We start from the raw sequence: 23374 nt of genomic DNA, 5'->3' as shown, positions 1-23374 counted from the left end.
ATATTTCAATTAAAATATTTTCTTTTACTTTCCCAAATAACCAACTTCTACAAGTGGTAGATTATAAATGAATAGCACATCTACAAATAACCTTCATAAATTAAAAAATAGCATTGTAACTATATGCTTTTTACTTAAATTAAGTCCAAGGAACCTAGCTATTTTTTACAAACTTCTAATTACTGAATTACATCACAGCTATTTAAGGCTTACACCTATCATAACCAAAGCTCTGAAGAAGCAGTTCCAGCTGAATCTGTAGATATAAACCTCAGGGGACACCAATCACAGAGTCACATGGGGCTGATAAAAACAGGCATAACCTGGACAGCTGGAGTAGCCATATGGAGATAATGTAAAGCCTCCCAGTCCCTTACCTGACAAGTAGAGAGCAGAGTCTTTCCATCGGGCTCCTTGCCAAACAAGGAAATACATCTCTTGATTAGTGGTAGCAGGTTGCAGTCTAATTTAACTGGCAGTCCTGACCCATGTTCCCTTTGCTGAAAACAATGTCTGATCTTTGGTTCTTGTGTTATATTCATGTGAACTCTTGTTTATGTAAGAAACTTTGAATCTCTAACTTCTGCACTGACTTACTGACAACCCTGGCATGGCTTTTGGAACCTTGAATTGATTATGGGCTATTCTTCTATATCCTCCTATTTAAAATCCAAATCATTCAGGCAAGTGTCTGAGACATCCTTTAAATGTTATCTGTTTAATAAATTATGAACTACCATAACAATTGTGTGAGAGTAGTGAAACCAGTTTGGTGACGTCGTGTAGGCAATTCACTGGGAAAAAGCAATTATGTTTGGAAGAATTAATGGTAAAAGGAAACCAGGTCACCAAATAACACACAATCAAAGTTGACCACTGCTAGAATATAGAACAACTCAAGGAAGTAGTGCAAGATTGGAAGATGTGGAAAGACCTGGCCCAAAGAATTGCCAAGAGTCAGACACAACTGAATGAATATCATCATCAGTGAAACCATGAAAGTGTCATGTGTATAACTATGGAAATTTGATATATCCACTTGACCAATTCTAGAAAAAAACAGATTACTACTGAAACATTTAGGGACCCTATTTAGATATTTCTAACAGGAACGTTGATATGGATGCGGTAGCTCAGTGGCTAAGACGCTGAGCTTGTCAATCAGAAAGGTTGGCAGTTCAGTGGTTCAAATTCCTAGTGTCATGTAACAGAGTGAGCTCCTGTTACTTGTCCCAGCTTCTGCTGACCTAGCAGCTCGAAAGCATGTAAAAATGCAAGTAGAAAAATAGGAATCACTTTGGTGGGAAAGTAACAGTTTTCTGTGTGCCTTCGGCATTTAGTCATGCAGGCCACATGACCATGGAGATGTCTTCAGACAGTGCTGGCTCTTTGGCTTTGAAACGGATATGAGCACTATCCCTTAAAATCAGGAACGATTAGCACATATGTGAGAGGGGAACCTTTACCAGAAGTATTAACTTATATCCGTGATGGCAAACCTATGGCACACGTGCCACAGGTGGCACATGGAGCCATTTGTCAGGGCATGCGAGGCTTGTTAGCTAGCCAGCACATATGCGTGCACTGGCCAGCTGATTTCAGCTTTCTTTTGAGGCTATTTTTTGCCTTCCGGAGGCTTCCCTGAAGCCTCCAAAGCGCAAAAAACTAGCCCTACAGGCAAACTGGAACTTCGAGAATAGACTTCCGGTTGCTCCTAGAGCTGTTTTTCACCCTCCGGAGCCTTCAGGGAAGCCTCCTGAAGTCCCCTGAAGGCTCCGAAAGTAAAAAAATCAGCCCTACAGGGACCCTGGAAGTTCAGGAATGGTGACTTCCCGTTTGTCCATAGGGCCGATTTTCAACCTCTGGAGTCTTCAGGGGCCTTCAGGAGGCTTCTCTGAAGGCTCCAGAGTGCAAAAACTAGCCCTACAAGGAATCCACAAGTGACTTCTGGTTTGTCCTTGGGCCTGTTTTTTGCCCTCCGGAGCCTTCAGGGAAGTCTCCTGAAAGCTCCAGAGGTTGAAAATCAGCTCTACAGAAAAACAGGAAGTCACCATTCCCGACTACCGGGTTCGTTTTTGCCCTCCGGAATTTTCAGTTTCAGGGAAGCTCCTGAGGCCTCCGGAGGGTGTTTGGGGGCGGGATGTGGGGAGGCTGTTTTCACCCTCCCAGGTTCCTAGAAAGCCTCTGGAGCCTGGGGAAGGCAAAAAAAAAAAAACAACGCGGCAAAAGCGGGGTGGTGGTGTCACTTTTTAAAATAGTCTTTCTACTTTTTAACCAATTTTTAACTTTTAAATTTAAAGTTTTAATTTCACCACTTGAGAGGTTCAGCTTTTACACCCACTGGTAAAGCATTTAGTGAATTTTGTTTCTCTACTAAGGAAACAAAACCAGCTAAACATGGCTGTGAAACGCCCAGACAATCCAAGATAAAAGACTTTTTTTTTCAGATAACTGCAAGTAAGTCTCCTTTTCTCTTTTCTTTCCCCCTTGCGACCCCTGGCAAACAAACCTAGTCCCTTTCGGGATTGGGAAGAGGATGACTGCTTCTCTATGGAGGAGAGAGTTACAATTCCAGTAGGAGTTGGAGGGGGGAACAAGAATAATATTAGGAACAATTTTAAAGGAGACTTGGATTTGGTTGCTAAGAATTGCCTACTAACATTGTTGTATTTGACCAGCTCCTGAAAGCAAATGGGGGGATTAAAGAATGAAAATCTCTTATGAGAAAACACATTAATAAGCTAGCTAAAGAAGTAAACAGCAAAGCTCACATTCCAAAGCTTACCCATGACGTTCCGGCAGCCTGTGTGGACTGAGGATCTTAGGGCAAAGGGGATGTGGTGGAGAGGCTGTTCTTGGAGAGACACAGGATCTTATTCCACTGCTAACACCTTTCTGAACAGGGGCAAATGACGCAACACGAGAGTGGTTTTGATCTCTCTATCCCAACTCTTACACTGAAAGGTACATTCCAATGAGCTATAACTAAATAGGTCTTGAGCAATGTCTAGATGCACCAAAGAACCAATGCATCAATGAACTCACTTGCTTGGAGTTAAATATTGGTCAATGGAATGCAAGGGAGCTTGGATTTGGTTTCCTTGTGACTAGGTATGCATTTTAGGCTGATCCCTCTTAACTCTGTCCCTCCTACATTTTTATCTGAAAGCAACGTTCTGAGTCAGATGTTAGTCAAATCTTTGTTTTAATACACTGACTTTATGTAGTGCTATGATTCTATATTGCCAATCCTTAAAAGTTTGGGTTCTTCCAATGACATGATATAGCATAAACAAAAGAAATTACACACTGCATTAATAATGTGATCTCTATTTCAAAGGCTTGACAGATATATTTTAATGGCTACTAGATACCATCTAAATAAAGATATTATATTTAAAACAATTATGCTATTAATAGCCATCTATTAGCAACAGAATATTGTCTTTATTCTCCCTGGTATACCCACATGTAATTATTTCCTGACTTAGTTTTGGATTCATTGGATCTTCCTGCCAGGCTAGCATGGATTGGAAAGCAATTAGATAGCATGATTTCCCACTTATGACAATCTCTCAATCATCTTTCAAATTTGAATCAGCCATTTTGTCAAATAGGACTACATACAACAGTAAAGTAATAGACAATAGTCTATGGCACCTGTGGCTGACAATGATTAACTTGTCTGCAGTTAGATAAACAAATAGCAGACACCTGTAAAGATTACTTCCTAAAGGTATAACAACTGTTTGGCAACGATCATGCTGGCAAAACAGCTGCTTCCATTCTGGAGCACAAACAAAGTAGTGTCTTCAGCAACTGTCAACTCTGATGCTTTATCAGTGCTATCTCATTAGCTAGAAAGAAGGCTTAAACGCTTTGTTTATAAATTATGATTATTTCTGATTGCAGCAGTTACTGATAGTGCCACTCATTTGCAATGCAATTCTTTGAATTTGTTTAATTACAATTTGAAACAAGACAGAGAAGATTAATTAACCCACCTGGCTGGCTGGCACATACTCCTGGCTCGGCTCTGTCATACTCATATACATGTTTTCACCGTCAAACTGCAAATAGGAAAAAAAAATCAACAACTTTTAATATTTCTAGAAAAATGTGATAGCTATAATAAAAAGAATTGCAGCTTGCTTTGAAAGGCTGTTTCTGTTGTCATCCTTATTGACCTGGATGTCAGTGATTAGAGGTAATTAGTGCTCTAGTAATTACAGTAAGCAATGAATGGTTTCTTTTCATCTGCAATCTGTTTTAAAACAAAATGGCTCATTTTCAATACCATGTATATATACTGCTGTTGGGATAATGAAGTAAAATGTGATTTGAACATTTCTGATATGGAAAGAGTACTATAAAAAAACAATACATGTTTTTAATAGATTATCGATTTTGGTCCATACAAAAATAAAATCAACCCAGTCTTGTATCTTAATGTATTGCCCATTTGGAAAATAAGGAAAAACAGTAAATGTTCAAAATATTTCAGGCAAATTTATCAAAACAGTTAAATATTCTATTTTTCTACTAGAATAAAAATAAATATCTATATAGTTATAAATGAAATTATCACAACAGAAAATTAAGATAATTTATACATTTTTTCTCTTAATGATTAAACTTAAATGACAATAAATTCAGCAATTAAACTGATAGCATAATATTTAAAAATATTTTTTTCTTCATGCCTATTGTAATCCACATTTTTAGACTGTCAAAACACATATAGCAGGTGATTAAATATATATTTTATCCAATACCTTCAGAAATATATTTGGTATACCCAAACTTTCCTAATATTATAGTACCACTACCTAGATTGCAAAAATAATTATACTGATATGAGGTACTTCATAATTTTTTTTAGGATAGTAGGGTTCTGTTCATATACGACAGGAAAATCAGAACAAAGTGTAGTTTTCAGATTTCATGATCAAATAAGACGCCCAGACCACTATATATATATTGTTTGTCTTTAGAAAAGTACAGAAGATTCCCCCAGATTATTTTTATAAAGACTGTGAAGAACTTAGTTCTTTACTCCCTCTGTAACTGAAATAATTTCCTGACCCAGGTTGATAAGAATCTTTTTTTTTTACAGTCCCATTGGAAAGATATTTTCTAAAGCCTCCAGAGCTAAAACTGCTCTCTTTTGTAGAGCTGTTGAAATGTTTAATCTTTTAAATTGAGAGAAGGCTGGCAGGTTCTCTTATCTTTTAAAGTTAAAGTGGAGACTAAAACTCAGAACCTTTGATCAATCAATCAACACTCAAGCTTTCTGTATGACTTTGTTCCAGTCTACATATTGCCTCTAGCTTTTTTTTGCACCAAATTTGTATCTGCAGCATAAGGCAGAAATAGTGAAACAGAAATTGTATACCTGGCTGAGTTAAAAACTCTGCATTATGTTACATGTAGAGTGTGATGCTGGCCCTTGCTTTTATGCAAAAATAATCTCAGAGGGAACACTGTACATTGGTAACAGAGGTTCAGATTTGGTTGTATTAAGCATGGATCTTGGTGGAAAAACAGACACGTAAGAAGAGGAGGTAAGTGAAATAAAGGACAGTGAGAGTTGAATGATTACAATAAGAGAAGGTTCAAGTACTAAATGAAAAAGTATTAGAACTGCTTTTACTTAAGTACAGTAGGCTAATATGCAAACATTGCTATATATTTATATATTAGGCATACAAAATCTCATGTAATTTTTATTAACTATTGATAACACATGAAAAGTTTGCTCGCGATCCTACAGCCATACATCTAGAAATTAACTACCTTAATTAAAGTGGGACTCATATCCATCATGAATAATATAGTATAGTAGTACTAACTCAACAATATTGAGCTATCAGTCAGACTGATTTTCTAAATTCTCTGCCTCAAATTAACTAGCATTTATTTTGGCTTGCCATAATGTCTAAAACAACTTGTGTCATATAGCAGTTAATGTGTTGGACTAACAAATTATAACCAACACTCACAAGAGGTAATGAATCTACAAATGACCTTAATGAAAGAGAGGAGGAAATACTGTCTAGGAAACAATCAAAGGAGAGAGTAGGAAGACACCAGAAGACATCTTGTTTCTTTTTGGTTCAATATTCTTTGTTCCCTGATCAAGGTAACACAAAGTAACAATGTACCACATAACAGGCAACCAAGGAGGCAGATCTCAAAAAAGATTATTGGGTAGTATGCAGTTTTTATTTGAACTTAAAAAAAGTTTGATGAGATGATAATTGTCGTGGAAAATACGCAGAAGCATATAGTTTTGGATAAAGATTTACAAAAGAATCTTAATCTGAAGTTGCAGACCAAAGAGATATCCCCATAACCGGAGAATTTATTGTCAATCCCATGTATTTGAACTTCAAGCCTCCATATCCTTGCAATACTAGGAACCTGACAAAATGGGGAAATGACAAATTCTTTTTTACTCCAAAGATGGAGAGAGATCTGAGAATGGATTTATTACATATAAATGGAAACCACTTCTATTTAGACCTTGTTAGGAAGATAGAGCCACTGTGGGGGCAGAATTTATTATATTTAATTAGACAACAATTAATAAGAGATGGCAGTAAGAAACAAATGTGGATATTTGATCCAGGACATTTGGGATGATTTGTGATAGACAGAACACTATGGTAAACTTTCTACGAGTGGTTTACAATAATAGTTTGTTAAGAGAGAGTTCTGAATCTTTTTGTCTTTTAATGCTATCTTGTCATTAATATGTAGAAGACGTCATTAATTTGCAAATAGATTTACTAGTTTAAACATTTTGGGAGTGCCTGTTTTGCAAGAGGTGGGAACCAACATTTTAGTAATGAATTAATCAGTGTTCAATTAATATGTGTATATGTGTTGTTTTAATTCTTTCTAATGCATTTTTAATTGTTGTGTGGTTTTTTGTTTTTTTTGTCCTTTTTAAGTGTTGCATTTTAAACTTTGTTTTGAATAAAAATAAAATTATGACAAGAAAAAAAAGGCAAAAGAGGCAGATAATGCCCACAGTCACTCAACTGTCAGAGATAGAAACTTAGGAAATACCCACCCTAATGGATCAAGTAATTAAAAAGGGACGTGGGAAACCTGAGTCTTCAGATTTGCAAGATTCTGTTAATGCAGCCTTACAACAAAGCAGAATAAATCTATCTTGTCATATTTCTTGTTTGGTTTACTTGGGAGGGTTGACATTAGAGGAACACACTTGGAAGATGTAATCTATAGAATCAATATGATCAGGAGATGCTGAATGTTAATGATACTCAAGAACATTGAAATTATAGGGAAGGAGATTCAGAGAAGGTATTACAACAAATTTTCTAAGAGTAGGAGCTACCAATCGGTGGAAAAGGTTGCTTCCTAAAGCAATATCTTTCTTTTCATTGCAAATTTTTTTGTGGTATAACTCCTTTGTCCCATAAAACTCAGCATTGTGATTTTCAAAACGGAACTTTGCTATTGAGTGGTGCCTCAGCCAAGCTTAAAGAAAATTGGAACAGCTACTCAAGGAGCACGGTGACATGGAACAGAAGAGCATTCAGTTTAAGATATACAGTTTTACCCTATTGCAGTTCTAAGTGGTACCAGTAAAAATAATAATAATGAAATTAATAAAATAACAATAGATAGTAACATCAATGTAATCAATTGGCAATGAAAATTTTCATCCTAAATCAATCAGGAAAGTCCTGATCTAATTTTTTATAATCCTTCATTGTATCTATTAATATATAGGACCCTCAGGAATAATTCTCTCTTCATTCAGATTGGGAGAGTGGAGGCTCAAAATTCTATTGGAAAAACTTTATAATAAGAACCGAAATAGTAAAAAACAATAAATTTCTAATAAAGTCATAATTACCAGTAGCTTATAGAATATAATTTCAAATATAATATATAGTTACCTGGAAGAAATCTCAATTGAATTAAAGGATGTGTCTATCAGTTTATAAAACAATATTCAACTAGATATTATATGAATTTCATTTATAGATAAAACACACTTTGAAGCTCTAATATGAAGTAATACCAACATGGGTAAAAAATTACTTATCTTCTAGTTATCATTTTTCTCATTTCTCATGTCAGTTTCTCTACTCTGTTACAAACTAACATTTGAAAGTTATTTGCTTTGAAGCTTGAGCAAATAAAACTATTGGATCTGCTCTAGAAAAATAATAATAAATTCTTAAGTCTCTCAGTTGAAGTGATCAATATCAGCTTTCCATACTTTATAAATGCAAACATTTAATATACAACTGGTATGGTTTCTTTACTTAAGATTTTAATTCCATGAATATTGTTTTGATACATTTAAACTCTTAAGACAATTCTACCACTACTATTACTAATTATAATTAGTAATAATCATTGGGATTCATCAGCATAAAAGAATTGGGTTTACCAGCAAAATAAGCTATATTTATTAAATAAAACTGAGTGCATAATCTGACAAGGCAGTACTTGAATAATGTTAATGTTAGTCTTTCCTGGAAAGATAAACCGATTGCATATGGGAAGCAAAAATGATATTTTAAGGGTAATTTCACATAAATATGATCAATATGCAAGCATGTAATAACGAAGCTCTATAAGTATTAAACTGATGTAAGCATATATAGTTGCAAGTATATAATTATTGATTGCCACTTTGGTTGAAAAATATCAAGTAAAATATAGAAAAATATCAAGTAAAATATAGAAAAATATCAAGTAAAATATAGATAAAAGAGAAAATAAGTAATATGATAAACAAATAGAAAAAACTTTCAACATTAATTACAACTATAGGCAAACTTATTAACTCTTCACTCACTATAAAGTTACAAGCGAATATTACTTCATCCTGTAATCCATCTCTTATCTATTAGGAAATTCATAAAACATCAACATTTCAACCCTGGTTTTAGCAAATATGCTACAAAAGAGCACTTGGTAAAATAACAATAAAGGCTTCTGAAAAGATATTCAAATTAGCATTGTCCAGGCAGTGGTGTTCCCCATAATTTATGGAAACAAATGCTGATTTTGAAGAATCCCCATTTACACTTATTTATTTATGAAATTTGTATAGGTACCTGTCTCAACAAAAGCAATTCTGGATAGTGCTTACTAATCAGGTTACAAACTACAAAGATAAAAAACATCAAATATAAAAATATAATCTTCCTCCTAGCATGTTCCCTAAGGTGACCAGACGGCCCGCTTTTGGTGGGATAGTCACGCTTTTTCACAATTTTTCCCGCGTCCCGTTTTTTTTTAAAAACTCCCAATTTTTTTTAAAGTTATGAAAAAGCCTTCAGCCGCCGAGGCTCTCCTAGCAACTGGGAGCATATATTCTTCTTCGAGACGAGCACATTCCTGCCCGCGCGTCCCTGGGAGCTGTTGCCAATGACTGAGGGAGGAGAAGACTTACTCCATGTGGAGACCGCGGACTTCCCTCATGGATTTTTTCTTTTTCTGTTGCTTTGAGCAGCCCCTCCCTCCCCCCTCTCTCTTCCTCTCTCTCTCTCAGAGCTAGCTAGCAGCTGCCTCCGAGGCTGTCCAAGCTCAGCCCCTCCCCCTCCCTGTGTTGTTGTTTGAGGAGGGGATTACTGATAGAAACACAGCGTGTGTCTCACGTGGCTGATAACCCGGTCTCTACAGAAGAGGTAATTTTAAAAACTTCCGAGCGAATCCATAAAGAGGGGAGAAAGAGGCCGAAGGAGTGTGTGAGGATGGGGGATTTCCTAAACCCCATTGAATCCAGAGGAGGGAAGAAAGAGAGAGAGAGAGAGAGAAAGAGAGAGTGTGTGAGGAGGGGGGATTTCCTAAACCCAATGGAATCCAGAGGAGGGAAGAGAGAAAGAGGGAGTGTGTGAGGAGGGGGGATTTCCTAAACCCCATTGAATCCAGAGGATGGAAGAGAGAGAGAAAGAGGGATGGAGAGAGAGAGAGAGAGAGAGAGAGAGAGAGAGAGAGGGAGGGAGAAGGGGGGATTTCCTAAACCCCATTGAATCCAGAGGAGGGAAGAGAGAAAAAGGGAGTGTGTGAGGAGGGGGGATTTCCTAAACCCCATTGAATCCAGAGGAGGGAAGAGGGAGAGAAAGAGGGAGTGTGTGAGGAGGGGGGATTTTCTAAACCCCATTGAATCCAGAGAAGGGGAGAGAGAGAGAGAGAGAGAGAGAGAGAGAGAAAGAGGGAGTGTGTGCACAGGAGGGGGGATTTTCTAAAAGTCCCATTGAATCCAAAGGACTGTGTGTGTATTTGTGTGTTTGTTTGTGTGTGTGTGTGTGTGTGTATGAGAGAGAGAGAGAGAGACTATCACTAAGTGTTATAGCTTATGATTCTTGATGAATGTATTCTATTTTTTTTAATGTACACCGAGGGCAAATTCCTTGTGTGTCCAATCACACTTGGCTAATAAACTATTCTACTCTACTCTACTCTACTCTACTCATTTCTATTTCAATTCTAATAAGGAGTTTAGCTTCTCTCTCTTGAAAATGTAAGCTAGCATAATGCAAGCTAGCTTTAGCTTTCAAACAGTTCATTTACTGACCAAAGTTACAATGCCATTGAAAAAAGTGACTGATGACCATTTTTCACACTTAGCGACCATTTTTCACACTTAGCAACCGTTGAAGCATCCTCATGGTCACGTGATCAAAATTTTGATGTTTGGCAACAGATTCATATTTATGATGCTTTCAGTGTCCTGGGGTCATATAATCGCCTTGTGTGACCTTTTGACAAAATATAAAATTTTTAATCAAGCCGCCCCCCCGGGGGGGGGGGGTTCGTTTTCTTGCTTTATCTTCAATATCTTCAATGAAAGTACTAAGATACAGAGAGAGGTTAGTTAGACAGGGTGTCTTTTGTCTTGCCCCGGTTAGGATTTCTTGCCCCGGTTAGGATTTTAAGCAAATCCACTGGGCTTTCAACATGAAGCCAGAAAAAAATTGGGACTTTTTCAAAATGCGGAGGGACACAGGACAAATTGTTATAAAGCGTGATTGTAACGCTGAAATCGGGACGTCTGGTCACCTTATCCAAGTACAATGTACAATGCATTGCAATAGTCCAATCTGGAAATGAATAGGGCATGAGTGACACTAAGCAGGGCCTGCTGATCCAGGAATGGAGCAATTGGCACACAAGACGGGCCGTGTAAAGGCCGTCCTAAACATCTCTGCCACCTGCCCATCAAACATAAGTCATGAGTATAGCAGGACCCTCAGATTGTATATTGGGTCTGTCTGAAGCAGTGCAACCCTATTCAACACCAAATATGAATTAGTCCTGGAACTAGTAGTATTCAAAATCCAGAGCCATTCAGTCTTGCCAGAACTGGTAGCTATTGAACTGTCATAGTGATTGAACAACAACAAATTATAGCAGCAATGGGTTCTATTCCTGGAAGACTTAAGTCTAAAGGGTCAATGTCAGGAATGCCTCCTTCAATATCCAAGAAAGAAAAACCTCAACTCCATGTTAATAGAGATAAAGTACTTTTACTAGATATGAAGTGAAAGCAGCTAAAAGGAAAGCAAGATCTGAGCCAGAAAGGCGGGAACATATGAAACGTTTGCCCAGGACCCTCCCCTCCCAACTCTCCAACCCAGTGTTCAATCTGCAACTCCCTAAGGTGTCATGTGGGGTGCATCTTCAAACAGCCTTATCAAGTTGGTATGTGAGACGGTTAGCCTTGACCAAGTCCAAACATCAGCCACCAGCATGCACAGAAGATGGTGAGAACAAGACTCCTGCAGTACAATATTATTCCCTTCCCCAATACCATGCCCCCCCCCATTCCTATGGCAGCCGATAGTAAGCATAGCAAAGCAACCGTAAGCAAGTAACCAAAACAGAGACTGACAATTAACATTGGACATATATTATCTTGGAAATAGTCCATCTATGTGATGACTGATATGGATCTTATGACATATAATTAAATTTTACACATGAAGTGCAGTTTGGTACAAAGTGTGTGTCTGTGTCTCTATGTGTTTAATGGAAGATGTAGATTATATGTAGATGGAAAAGAGATACTGCCTAGGAAACCAGAAAGGCAAGATTCTCCAGCAGAGAATCCGGCAGAGAAAGAAACAGAAGAATCGTCATAATGGATTAAGCCAGGGTTCCCCAAACTTTGCAGCTTGGTGACACAGCTGGGGGGGGAGGGAGAAGGGGACCTGGACCGATTGCGCGGTGGGCTGGTACACATGCAGCTCAACTCATGCAAGTGGCAGGCCAGCGCGCACATCCCTGCACACACAGTTCAACTACAAGTTGCATGCATGTGTGCGGCAGCCTGCCACTTGTCTGAATTGAGCTGCATGTGTGTGCACGCAACCCGGTTCATGCCATGGCCTGGAGGTTGGGGATCCCTGGATTAAGCAGTTAAAATTGTGGTGGAAAATGTATACTTTCAGACTTCCAAGATTCTGTTAATGAACCCTTGTCATAAAGTAGAATTAGTTGTTGTATTTCCTGTCTAGTTTATCTGGGAGGGTAATCAGTCTGTCTGTCTGTCTATCTTTCTGTATGAACAAACAATAGAGCATCACATAGAGATTTATTTATACTTTAATATTATGGAAGGATTTTCTTTTATTTTTAGCCTATATTATTAGTAAAACACAATTCTCCAAAAAGCATCTTTAAGGAAAATTAATAATATAAAAAGCCTATAATCAGTAATTTTTAGGATCTGTAATAAGAGAAAATGATGAAATTTGGAAATTAGAAATGGAAAAATATGGCTAAAGCAAAGACAGATTGCAGAGGTAAATTATCTACTCATTAGACTCAAGAAAGGGGGGAAACCCCAATCTTATAGAAACCTTTGCAGACCAGAACAGAACAGCTCTATAAATGATACATCATTATAAAACTCAAAATATCTTCTTCTAACTTGGCAGCACAATATGTGATTTACACAATAGCCTGAAATTCGGCAAGAAGAGGTGAAGGAAAAAGGCCACTTGTGAGCTCGTTTCTGGTAGTGCCTCTAAAAATTCCAATTTTCCTAATTGAAGTAGAAAGTATGTCATATCACATAGAAAATTAAAATGTCATTCTTATTAGACTTTTCAATACCCTCAATACAAATACTTATTGTACTGAATCAATCTCAAGAAAAAATATACTGGCCTCCTTCCTATGTTACCCATGGATGAGTTCTGAAAGAAGACAGCAAATTCATAGGCTGTCTCTTCCCCTGTGATATGTTTAGTATGATGATGCCAGTGGCACCCAGTTATGGGCTGTGCCAAAGTAACAGAATGTGTAAGTGGCATCCACATATGGGTACTTAATTTATCTTGCTGAAATAATGAATGCATGATTCTGTGTTGGCCTGGTGATTTTGCTCAGGAAGGAGCCCCAAAAAGGCATATGCTGAAGATTCTTCCATCATTGTTTGGTAGCCAACATATTGCAAAATAGCATAAACTTAAATCTGGAAAATAAAATATCTTTAATTGACAATTTGAGTTACCTAAGTTAAAGGAGAGACACAGATTTCCCCCAAATAAACCTTCAAATCATTCCATTAAACATCTGAAAACTATCTTAATATTACCAGCAAAACATTGATTTTTAACTCATTTATTTTATTCCAAATTATTAATCCATACTATTCTTCTATTGTTTTGAATAGCAATGTTTTAAATTTGTTTTTATCTTCTAGATATATCTTTAGGTCCACAGTCAGTCATGATTTCTCATCAATTATTTCCCTTAAACACTTCAAGAAGTAAAAAAAGATATATTTTAATCTGCCTTCATATGCTAGGGCTATCATACCCATATATCATTATATGTATTTTAATTCTCCAATAAAAACATACCTCTTTCTTTCTTTCTTTCTTTCTTTCTTTCTTTCTTTCTTTCTTTCTTTCTTTCTTTCTTTCTTTCTTTCTTTCTTTCTTTCCCTCTTCTCCTCTCTCCCCCCCAGTCCAATGTTTGCAACTTAAATTAACTCATTTGCTGTTTAAATGTCTAGCAGAACCAAATGTCTGGTCAAATGTGGAATATAAGTGGGATAAATTTTAAAGCTATACAAGAGAGGTCAACCCAGACTTGTCTTATTACCTGTACCGCTGACATAAGTTAATGCAACACTTGAGAGAGGCTGTAAGTCTCTTTAGCTTTCTGCCTTGAGTTGCACATGTCAGTGCTTGGCTGAGTCCCAGAATTATTATCATCCCTCTGTGTAGCATACAGCCTCAATGGAACATGCAGTACTGAACCCAGCAGGGTAGCACAAACAGGATCCAGATAAGTAGAGAAGAAGAGAAACTAGACAGAGACATAGTGAACATATCAAAGGCATCCCTGGATGTGCTACTACATTGTCTTATGTGAGGCTGTAGGCATGTGGAGGTGAACTATGTCCTCTCTCTGTGGGATTTCATCTTTTTTGACCCTGAGGGTTAAATACATTTTTAAAAGACTGCTAGAGTCTTGAAAACTACAAACAAACATTTATTGAAGATAGAATTAAACCTCACAGACATAAATTTGAAAGGGACAATCAATACAGATATTCTGTATCCTCAATTTAGATAACTCAGAGCCTTTGAGACTTGTTAAGTCCCACATACTTGGCTGTAGCTATCAAATAGAAATAAGTATCATTTTCACTTGAGGTAGAATTTTTTGGATTAAAAGAAAAAGGATCTCACTTTTATTTAATATTTAAAGCATTTGAAAGCTATTTATCTGTGGATTATATGTGTAATAGTGCAACATATCAAAAGGCATCAGATTTGTGAAATATGTTGCTCTAGTAAATTGCTTGCACTCTCCCACACCCTATAGCAAGCACTTTTGGCCCAGACACACTCATAGCACTACTCACCTGCCTTTTCCCACCTGACAGCAGCCACTCCCAACACAGCTTTGCTGGCCATCTATGCACTTCTTCCCACCCAGTAGTAGCTATCTCTGGCCAGACAGCTGTGCTCCGTGCTGGCTGCCTGTACAATCTCTCCTGCCTAGCTTGATGGCCTACTTGCAAAGCACCTGAGATTGTTTAATATTCTTGCTTAATGGCAACAACATTGGCAGGTTTGCTGACACTAAGTGATGCAGTTGCATGTTTTCAAACTTGGCTTGCATTGCTTAGTGACAGAAATTCAAGCTCCAATTACCATAGTTAACTGAGGACTACCTGTACTGCAGCCTTTATTATCAGAGGTATCTAGCTTCAATGTACAATCTGTTTTCATATCATACTGGTACTTTGCAATTCCAGCTTATTCTTTGCCAGCACTTTTTAAAAACAACCTTTTTTTTAAAATGTGAAGGGGAATTAAAAAAATTAAATAAGGGCTAACAATGTTCATGAAAGGACTGGTATTCTTATACAATGGTATCTGGTAACATTTAATGCAATATACACATTAGTCATATGTAATAACCAATTCAGTCACTAATCAGACTTAAATCTTGTCCACTTAATAATCACTACAATTACATTATATGATTTTCTCCAGTTAAATTCAGCTGGTAACCATGTATTTTACTCAGCAAAACAATGTTTTGCCTTTTTCTGGAATGGTTCCCCTCACCCTCACCCCAATTCCTAGTTTAATGTACAACATTGGGACCAGGTTCTGAGCTTGACTGCCTTTCTTTTAAATTTAGTTTTCCTTAGCAAGAAGAATATCTTTAAGGCTACAATGCCAAAGAAAGTGGCACATAAGAATAACAAACACCACAAACATTGTTCTAGGATAGCAAAAGATAAAACCCAAATGAACTATGACAAGTGCAGGTTGAGAGGTGGCCTAAGGGTCCTATTAGCTATAGCTCTTTCTGTGTCTGTAACTCTTCACCACACCTGATTAAACAGACAGATTCAAATATAACTGGAAATCCTTTCAGGCTAACATTTCTTCCACTCACCAGAAATACCAAACACAACTTTTTCCCTAATCTGAATGGACTTAAAATAGACAGCAGGGGGGAAAAGGCAACTCAATTGAATTGATCATAAAAATCAGCAGTAAATATTCATATAGGTCACCATTAGCCACACATATTTTTACTCCAGCACCAGTGTGTTGGAATAGAATTACTGAAGTAGAGATGAAGAGGGCTAATTCCAGAATTTAATGTTAAAAGGACTATTTTATATTGCTAAGATTATCACTTCCAGGAAAGTATTTCACCAGGATACAACTGTACAAGAGGAAGAGAATCATTGTTCCTTCAAAAAATACCAAGAAAATATTCTATTATGCTTGCTAGACTTGAATTAATTATAATTTTATATTCAATTTCTGTATCTGGTAACTAACAAACTCTTCTGGAAAATGGAGTTTTATTTAAGAGTCACTTCAATAGTACGATGGGCACAATATAAATTTAATAATAAATAAGCTCTGAATTTTGAAATAATGTACTTTCTGAAGAAGTTGTTTTTATGGATTATATTCGCTATTATATTACATATGTACTGGAATGCCATTTGTGAGTTTTAATGAGAGTTCACTGAATTCCTAGCTATATTTTAATTAAACTTCTGGTCAGTTTGGAGAGCTTCTTCAAGGCATCTGCAGATTAAGTTCATTACAGCAGTTTAATTGGAAGGTAAACAGCATATGAGTAAAATTTTTCGGATCACGTTACAAGAAAGGATGGAACCGCTAAATCATATGCAAATACCAGAAACTGGCATACATAATAATCAGACTGATAGGAGCACTTGAGACAAGCACATGTTGAAGATTATCTTAAAACTATGGATTGGATTTTCCAGGGGAAATTAAAATTAAAATGAATCCCATGGCACCTAGCCCTAAGTTGTTAAAACAGGAAGTGTCTAATATTAGTTTCTTGAAGAATGAACTATCAAGTTCTTTAAGATAGATGCATCTTCCTTTTGAATAGAGACCTTTTTAATGCAAGGATTTTATTTTCTTGGAAGGAATTCCCAGATCAACAATTAAATAAAAATCTGTAGTTCTTTTAATTCTTGCAAGGTTGTCGATGGATATTCACAGTCATCCAGGTCATGGTTGTCCCAAAGGTGTTTTTTCAAAAGGCAACTGGACTTTCTGATTTTTGACTGGATAATGGGGAATGCAAAAGAATGCAAATGATCAAGCCTACAAGGAATATACCTTTTTTTTTTAGTATAAGATGAACCTTTTTCCCCTCAAAAAAGAGGGTGAAAATCTGGATGTGTCTTATACACTGAATATAGCATTTTTGGCCTCCTGAAACATCCTCCCCTTCACCAAAATGGCTGTGCATAGCAGCGGTGGGTTTCAAAAATTGTTCGAACCTACTCTTTGGGTGTAGCCTCCTTTGTGGGAGTGGCTTGCCAGCCATATGACTGGTGGGAGTGGCTTGCTGCAATGTGATCGGATATGAAGATGCCGACGACACTTGTCAGAACCACCTTTAATTATCTCACACACAGCACTGGCATAAATAAGAATATGTATGTATGTATCCGAAGGAATTGGACGGGTCGTTTCGGACCCTAGCTGTCCCGTAGAGACAGTGAAAGGTTAGGGGAGATCCAGTGACCTCAGAGACGTTCGCAAGTCTCTGGGGGGCTTGGAATTTAACCCCTTTTGCCAGCTCCTTCTGGATTAGCTGTAAGCTAACCGAAACTGCAGGTTGCCCCTAAGAATGGTGGAAGTGATTTCAACTGGTAAGCTGATTTTATTACTCAAAGAGAGACGGTCCGCACTAAAATTTAAGCTAATTGAAACCAAAGAACAGAAGAATCTAGCGGCGAATTGGTTTTTTTTTTATGGATTTATGGCCGGTGGTTACCCTATTTCTTAAATGTTTTAAAGATTACTTCAACATTCCCTCTGCTTGGCTGTGTTGGTCTAAGATCAGAGAAGATCGCACAGCTCCCAGTGTGTTCTTACTTGCAAATATCTTAGAGCTTCTAGCTGCGTCACAACATGGCGTCTATACATGCTTCAAGTGATTCGTTTCAAATGATTTTCTCTGCATTTCAAAAGTTGTTTGACACATATGAAAGATTTGAAAAAAAACTGGACTATTTAACATTAAAATATGAAGAAAAAAGTGAGAACGTTGAATATTTGAATGTTCCTGAAATACAAATGAAGAATGTCAGAAACGAAGTTTCTCAACTTGCTGACATGCCGGGCGTCTGGTTTACTTCAGAGGGAGAAAGAGATGCAACGCTTGAAAGGGGGGCAGCCATACAGAGATTTATTTTAAAAGACAGAGCGCAGGAGGAATGAGAAGCATCAAAGAACCTATACTTCATGAAACATCATTTGCAGAATTTTCGATACCACCCTTGAGAATTAAAGACAAATTGAAAAGTGCAACAAGCCTTATTATTACATCAGAGGCATCCTGAGCAAAAAGGTGCGAAGATATTCCTGTTTGGACTTGCTTATAAAAACATTTGGTAAATCTGTTCCACGAATGGCAATAGGACTAAGGAAGTTTCGTTATTGGAGAGACATAGGCTGATAGATGAAAGAATACAATTTAAAATCAGCTAAATCTAATTACTCTTATTTGTAATAGACATAGCTGAATAATAATTAATATTGATAGTAATGTATATAATGTGGAGTTGATATGATAAATAATAATTGGATATGAGAAGGGAAGGTTGGAAATATTTTTGGACCATATACAAAGGTTATTAATCACAATAATTATCACTATTAAAAAATAAAATAAAATATATACAGTTAAATGTTAACTAATATGGGGAAAATGTTACGATATACGATATAATTACATAAAGAAGGGAGAATGATAATAAACTATATTGCATGGAAGATGGAATTCTTGGTATTAAATACTATGGATGTTCAGCTAAAATAGGATGAGGATTTGATGTTAATAGAGGATTTTACAAACAAGTAAATGAAATGTCAGCATGTGGTTATGGATTAAATCTTTGGCATAGTTAAGGATGAAGGATGTTTAAATAACTGTAGTCAACTAAAAGTGGAGGTATAATGATGTCAATATGGTAAACATTTGAGTTAAGATATTTGAATTAATATGAATTAATGGAAGAGATGCACCAAAACATGTTGTAACCAGCTGATATACTTTTTTTTATAATATATACCTGTGTTCTTTTTTTTGTCTTTTTTTTTTTTGGTTTTTCTTTTGTTTTTCTTTTTTTTTCCCCTGCCTTGTTTTTTGTTCTTTTTGTCTTCTTTGACTTTTTTAAGAAACAAAAATTATTATTATTATTATTATTATTATTATTATTATTATTATTATTATTATTATTTAATAACAATTATAGTCAAATGAAAATGGATATATGATGATGGTGACATGTATGAATATTTGAGTTAAAATGCTCGAGTTAACATGAACTATGTTTGTTGACTGTGGAAGAGATGCGCAAAAGTCTATTTGTAACCAACTGATACACTTTCTATAGCATGTAAAGAAGGATGTTGTATTTGTTTTAAATCAAAAATAAAAAATTTTTTAATAAAAAAAAAGAATATGATGTAAACTTGTTTTTTAAAAGGCATCTTTGGTTTGCGTTAAAACAACTTCAACACATGCAATGTTCTGATTGCACCACAAACACAGTAGTCATCCTTACCTTTCACAGAGGCACTGAGTTTTATAAATATGAGCATGATAGTGTAGAATAATCATATCCAAGGACCAGTGGTGCGTTTCAAAATTTTTTGGAACCTCTTCTGTAGGTGTGGCCTGCTTTCCGGGTCCACTGGTGGAACGTCTTCTAACTGGTTCGGAAGATTTGACGAACCAGTTCTACCGAATAGGTGCGAACTGGTAGGAACCCACCTCTGGTGCATAGCCTTTAGGAGGCTTATACAGTGCTCCTGGGGGCTGGGGAGGGCAGAAATGAGTGAAAAACGGGCTGTTTTTCACTCATTTTTGCCCCCCCCCCAGCACCAGGAGCACTCTATAAGACTCTTAAAAGCTATCCATGCCCTTTTTTTGACAATTTTCATGAAAAACATGCCATTTTTGGGAGGTCTGCAGAGAGCAAAAACTTTTTTTAAATTTGCATCTTCAAAATCTTGTTGCGTCTTATACGCCGGTGCGTCTTATACTCTGAAAAATATGGTAAATCCTTTCATTCTCCACTATCCAGTCAGTCTGCACACACACATACATATATAATAACAATACAATGGATATTTTAATATTAAACCAAAAGCTTAAAATAAAAATATTTTATACAACAAATCATGAGTTGTAAATTATTTTTTCAATGTTATGCTCAACTTTGGATAAAAAATCAAATAATTTTATCCTTGTAATATTTATATCCTAAACTGTAATTAATATTGATAAAATACTTCTCAATAATAAGCTATTGAAATATTACAATGTTAATAATAGTTATTCATACTATATAAGCATCATGTACTAAAACAATGCAATATATCAAGATTTATAACAACAGAATAATAATTAAAAATGTATAGAACAGGATAAAACAATCTAATCTGAATTGAAACCCCTCTATGTTGCTACTATTGATAGTACATGGATACCAAGAGGAATAGATGGATGGATAGATGGATAGATGGATAGATGGATAGATAGATAGGTAGGTAGGTAGGTAGGTAGGTAGATATGAATGGATAGATGGATGGATGGATGGATGGATAGATAAAAGAGAAAGAAAGAAAGAAAAAGTTCTACAAATCCCAACACATGCCATGTTTCCCTGAAAAAAAGACCCAGTTGTAAAAATTTCAGGATGCTCGTAATATAAGCCCTACCCCCCCCCCAAATAATACCAGTTAACATCGTCAGCCAGACAGATGCATTTAGTAGCATATTTCCCCAAAAATAAGACTTAACTGGAAAATAAGCCCTAATGTCTCTTTTGGAGCAAAAATTAATCTAAGACCCAGTCTTATTTTCTGGGAAACACGGGTAGTTCTCAAGGAAATAAAGCCATTGACATAAAAGCCCTACTCTAATGACCACATTGTTTTAATAGTTAAACATGAACACTTTATCTCCATGGTCTCAGGTATTCTGATCAAATTATAGTTTTTTTAAATTCTTTATTTTAAAAAAAACCTCTTGAAACTTTCAGAAAAGTCTATTTTCCTCCAAGCTAAAATTCCTACTTTCTTCACCTTTTCCAGGCGATGTGCTCTAGATATTTCAAATAGTTTTTCACCAGGTGACCATTTATAAGGCAGAATAGTCTGCAAACTGATTTAAAAGCTAAACAGGTATTCCTGCACATTACAAGGCATCACAGCTGAAGTCTTGGCAATGTAGAGCACAGTGTGAATTATGTATCTGATATTATTTCATGCTGTTAGATACAGCTCACTGAAAATGCACAACTGGGTTCTTTTAGGAATACAAACTAAAAGCAATGTTATGTATTATGCTACAGCAAAAAAAATTGTGTCTTACATGGGATTAGCTGATGCATTTATCAAGGAGCCTCCAAGGAAAGTGGAGTTCAAGACTTAAGTTTATCAATAATACATAAACAAACCAACCAATTAGGTACAAAATGGCTATGTTGCCAGACAATATATTAATGATCCTACAATACTACACTGAATAAGAAAGGCAAGGCAAGCAAAGGTTATTAAAATGTCCATAGGACAGGATTACAGAAGGTTAGCCTATTAACCATTTGCTATCCCAAAGAGTCCAGACCAGGTAACAACATTTTCCAGGGACATTTGTAAAAGTAACTTGCTAAGCATTGCCAAAGACAATGTATCCAATGTATCTAATTTGAGAACCAGATGTAAAGGGGCTTCAGCATCTTTACAGAAGAAACCTATCTATAACATCCTGCCCATCTGAATAGGTGCTGTAGTACCTATACAAAATATACATATGAGTCACTCTGTTTTATATTGTCCTTCTCTTTTTTAGGTTAATATATTTTCTTTTGATTTTGCTGGGTCTTTTCCATTTTCAGGAGATTAAAACCAGAATTAATTTCAAAACAAACACCAAATTATAACCAGACATAAGTATAGAAGGAAAAAAAATTCCTTCTTGTATTCCCATTTTTTAAAGGATTAACTTTGATTAAAATATTACAAAGAAAATATGAAAACAATGCATATTCATTAGCATTACCAATCTCCTTTCGCACTAACCTAAAATTAAAATACTTATTTCAAACAGACAAGTTTATCACTTTCTCTCATTTAACTAGTGATAGGAATACTATGAATGTTAGATAAATTGCTAATCCTAAATCTGAAAACTGCATAAAGTAATGTTTCTCAATATTTGTTGAAAAAGACAACTCTCAAGTTTCTCGGCCCATGTACCCTATGATGATTAATACCAACAATCTCACAAATTGGGCGGAAAAGTTTCCATCAAATCACATATTTCTGTAAACAGAAGCTGATACAATCTCTGCATGATAAAGGATAAACAGAATAATTGTGGTGCTATTTATATGCAGTTATTTATAGATTCAAAACAAGAAAACATTAGGTACAATAGGTCAGAAATTGACCAAGCCAAGTCCAAAAATGCTAGGAAATTTCTAGCGATCAACAGACATATAGACATAAATATTATCTACATAGTATGCAAAACTGACAATCAACAAGCCAAAAGGGAGGGACGAGACCAAATACCTCCCTATCAGCAATCAGCACCCAAATGAGCACAGATTAACTGCAAGAGTAATATCAGATCAACAATCAAGTAAACAATAGCCCTATCAAGGAACTGCTGAACAAGCCAAGAGTAAACAAACCCAACCAAAAACCTCTAAGACCATTCCGCGGGTGGGCTTCTGGCCAGCTTTACTGCTGGTTCGCTCGTGAGTGCATGCATGTGCAGTTCAATTAAAATTGTTCTGCGCATGTGCATAACTCAAGAACAAGATGGTGGTGGCGGAGGGAACTGGTGAACTGGTTTGGGGGCATGGCAGGCCGGAGTCACTGCCGGTTCCAGTGACCCAGGCTGCCATAACACTACTGGTTCAGCCCACTCACCCCTGCCACCACAACTGGTCTGTAAGCCAGAAAGGTTGAGGACCTCTGAGCTAATTCTTTCTATTCTTGTTTTTTAATATTTTTTAAAGTACATTTACATGAGAACTCTTCTAACTCAGAAATATTCTCTTTGCAGATACTGCATCCTTAAAACCTCCCATAAATTTTCAGTTTCAAATTTGAAAACTGGGAAAACAATTTCAAAATATGTGTTCTCTACGAGTATTTAATGGCTGATTTGGAGATATGGTTCCTTGTCTTGCTAAAACAGACAACTTATTTTCAGCTTCACTTTCTTCAAAGACTGTGGGACATTAGCTTCTGGGTTATGTTCATATTTAATTGTATTCTTTCTTTCTTTCTTTCTTTCTTTCTTTCTTTCTTTCTTT

General features: G+C 36.3%; 1 protein-coding gene across 1 annotated transcript in view; it reads right to left on the bottom strand.

Moving 5' to 3' along the window:
- TOX (thymocyte selection associated high mobility group box) overlaps window positions 1–23374 on the bottom strand; it is a 233444-nt gene that overhangs the window by 108729 nt on the left and 101341 nt on the right. The window contains exon 2 of the mRNA XM_087707035.1: window positions 4005–4070. Within this exon, the coding sequence (XP_087563161.1) occupies window positions 4005–4070 (66 nt within the window). The remainder of the gene's footprint in view (window positions 1–4004; window positions 4071–23374) is intronic.

This window comes from Thamnophis sirtalis, unplaced genomic scaffold, assembly GCF_051295495.1.
Source record: "Thamnophis sirtalis isolate CommonGarterSnake01/CBP01778 unplaced genomic scaffold, rThaSir2_p1.2 scaffold_2, whole genome shotgun sequence".
Lineage (NCBI taxonomy): Eukaryota > Metazoa > Chordata > Lepidosauria > Squamata > Natricidae > Thamnophis > Thamnophis sirtalis.
The sequence above is the reverse complement of the archived record's forward strand: the minus strand, read 5'-3'. Positions and strand labels throughout refer to the sequence as shown.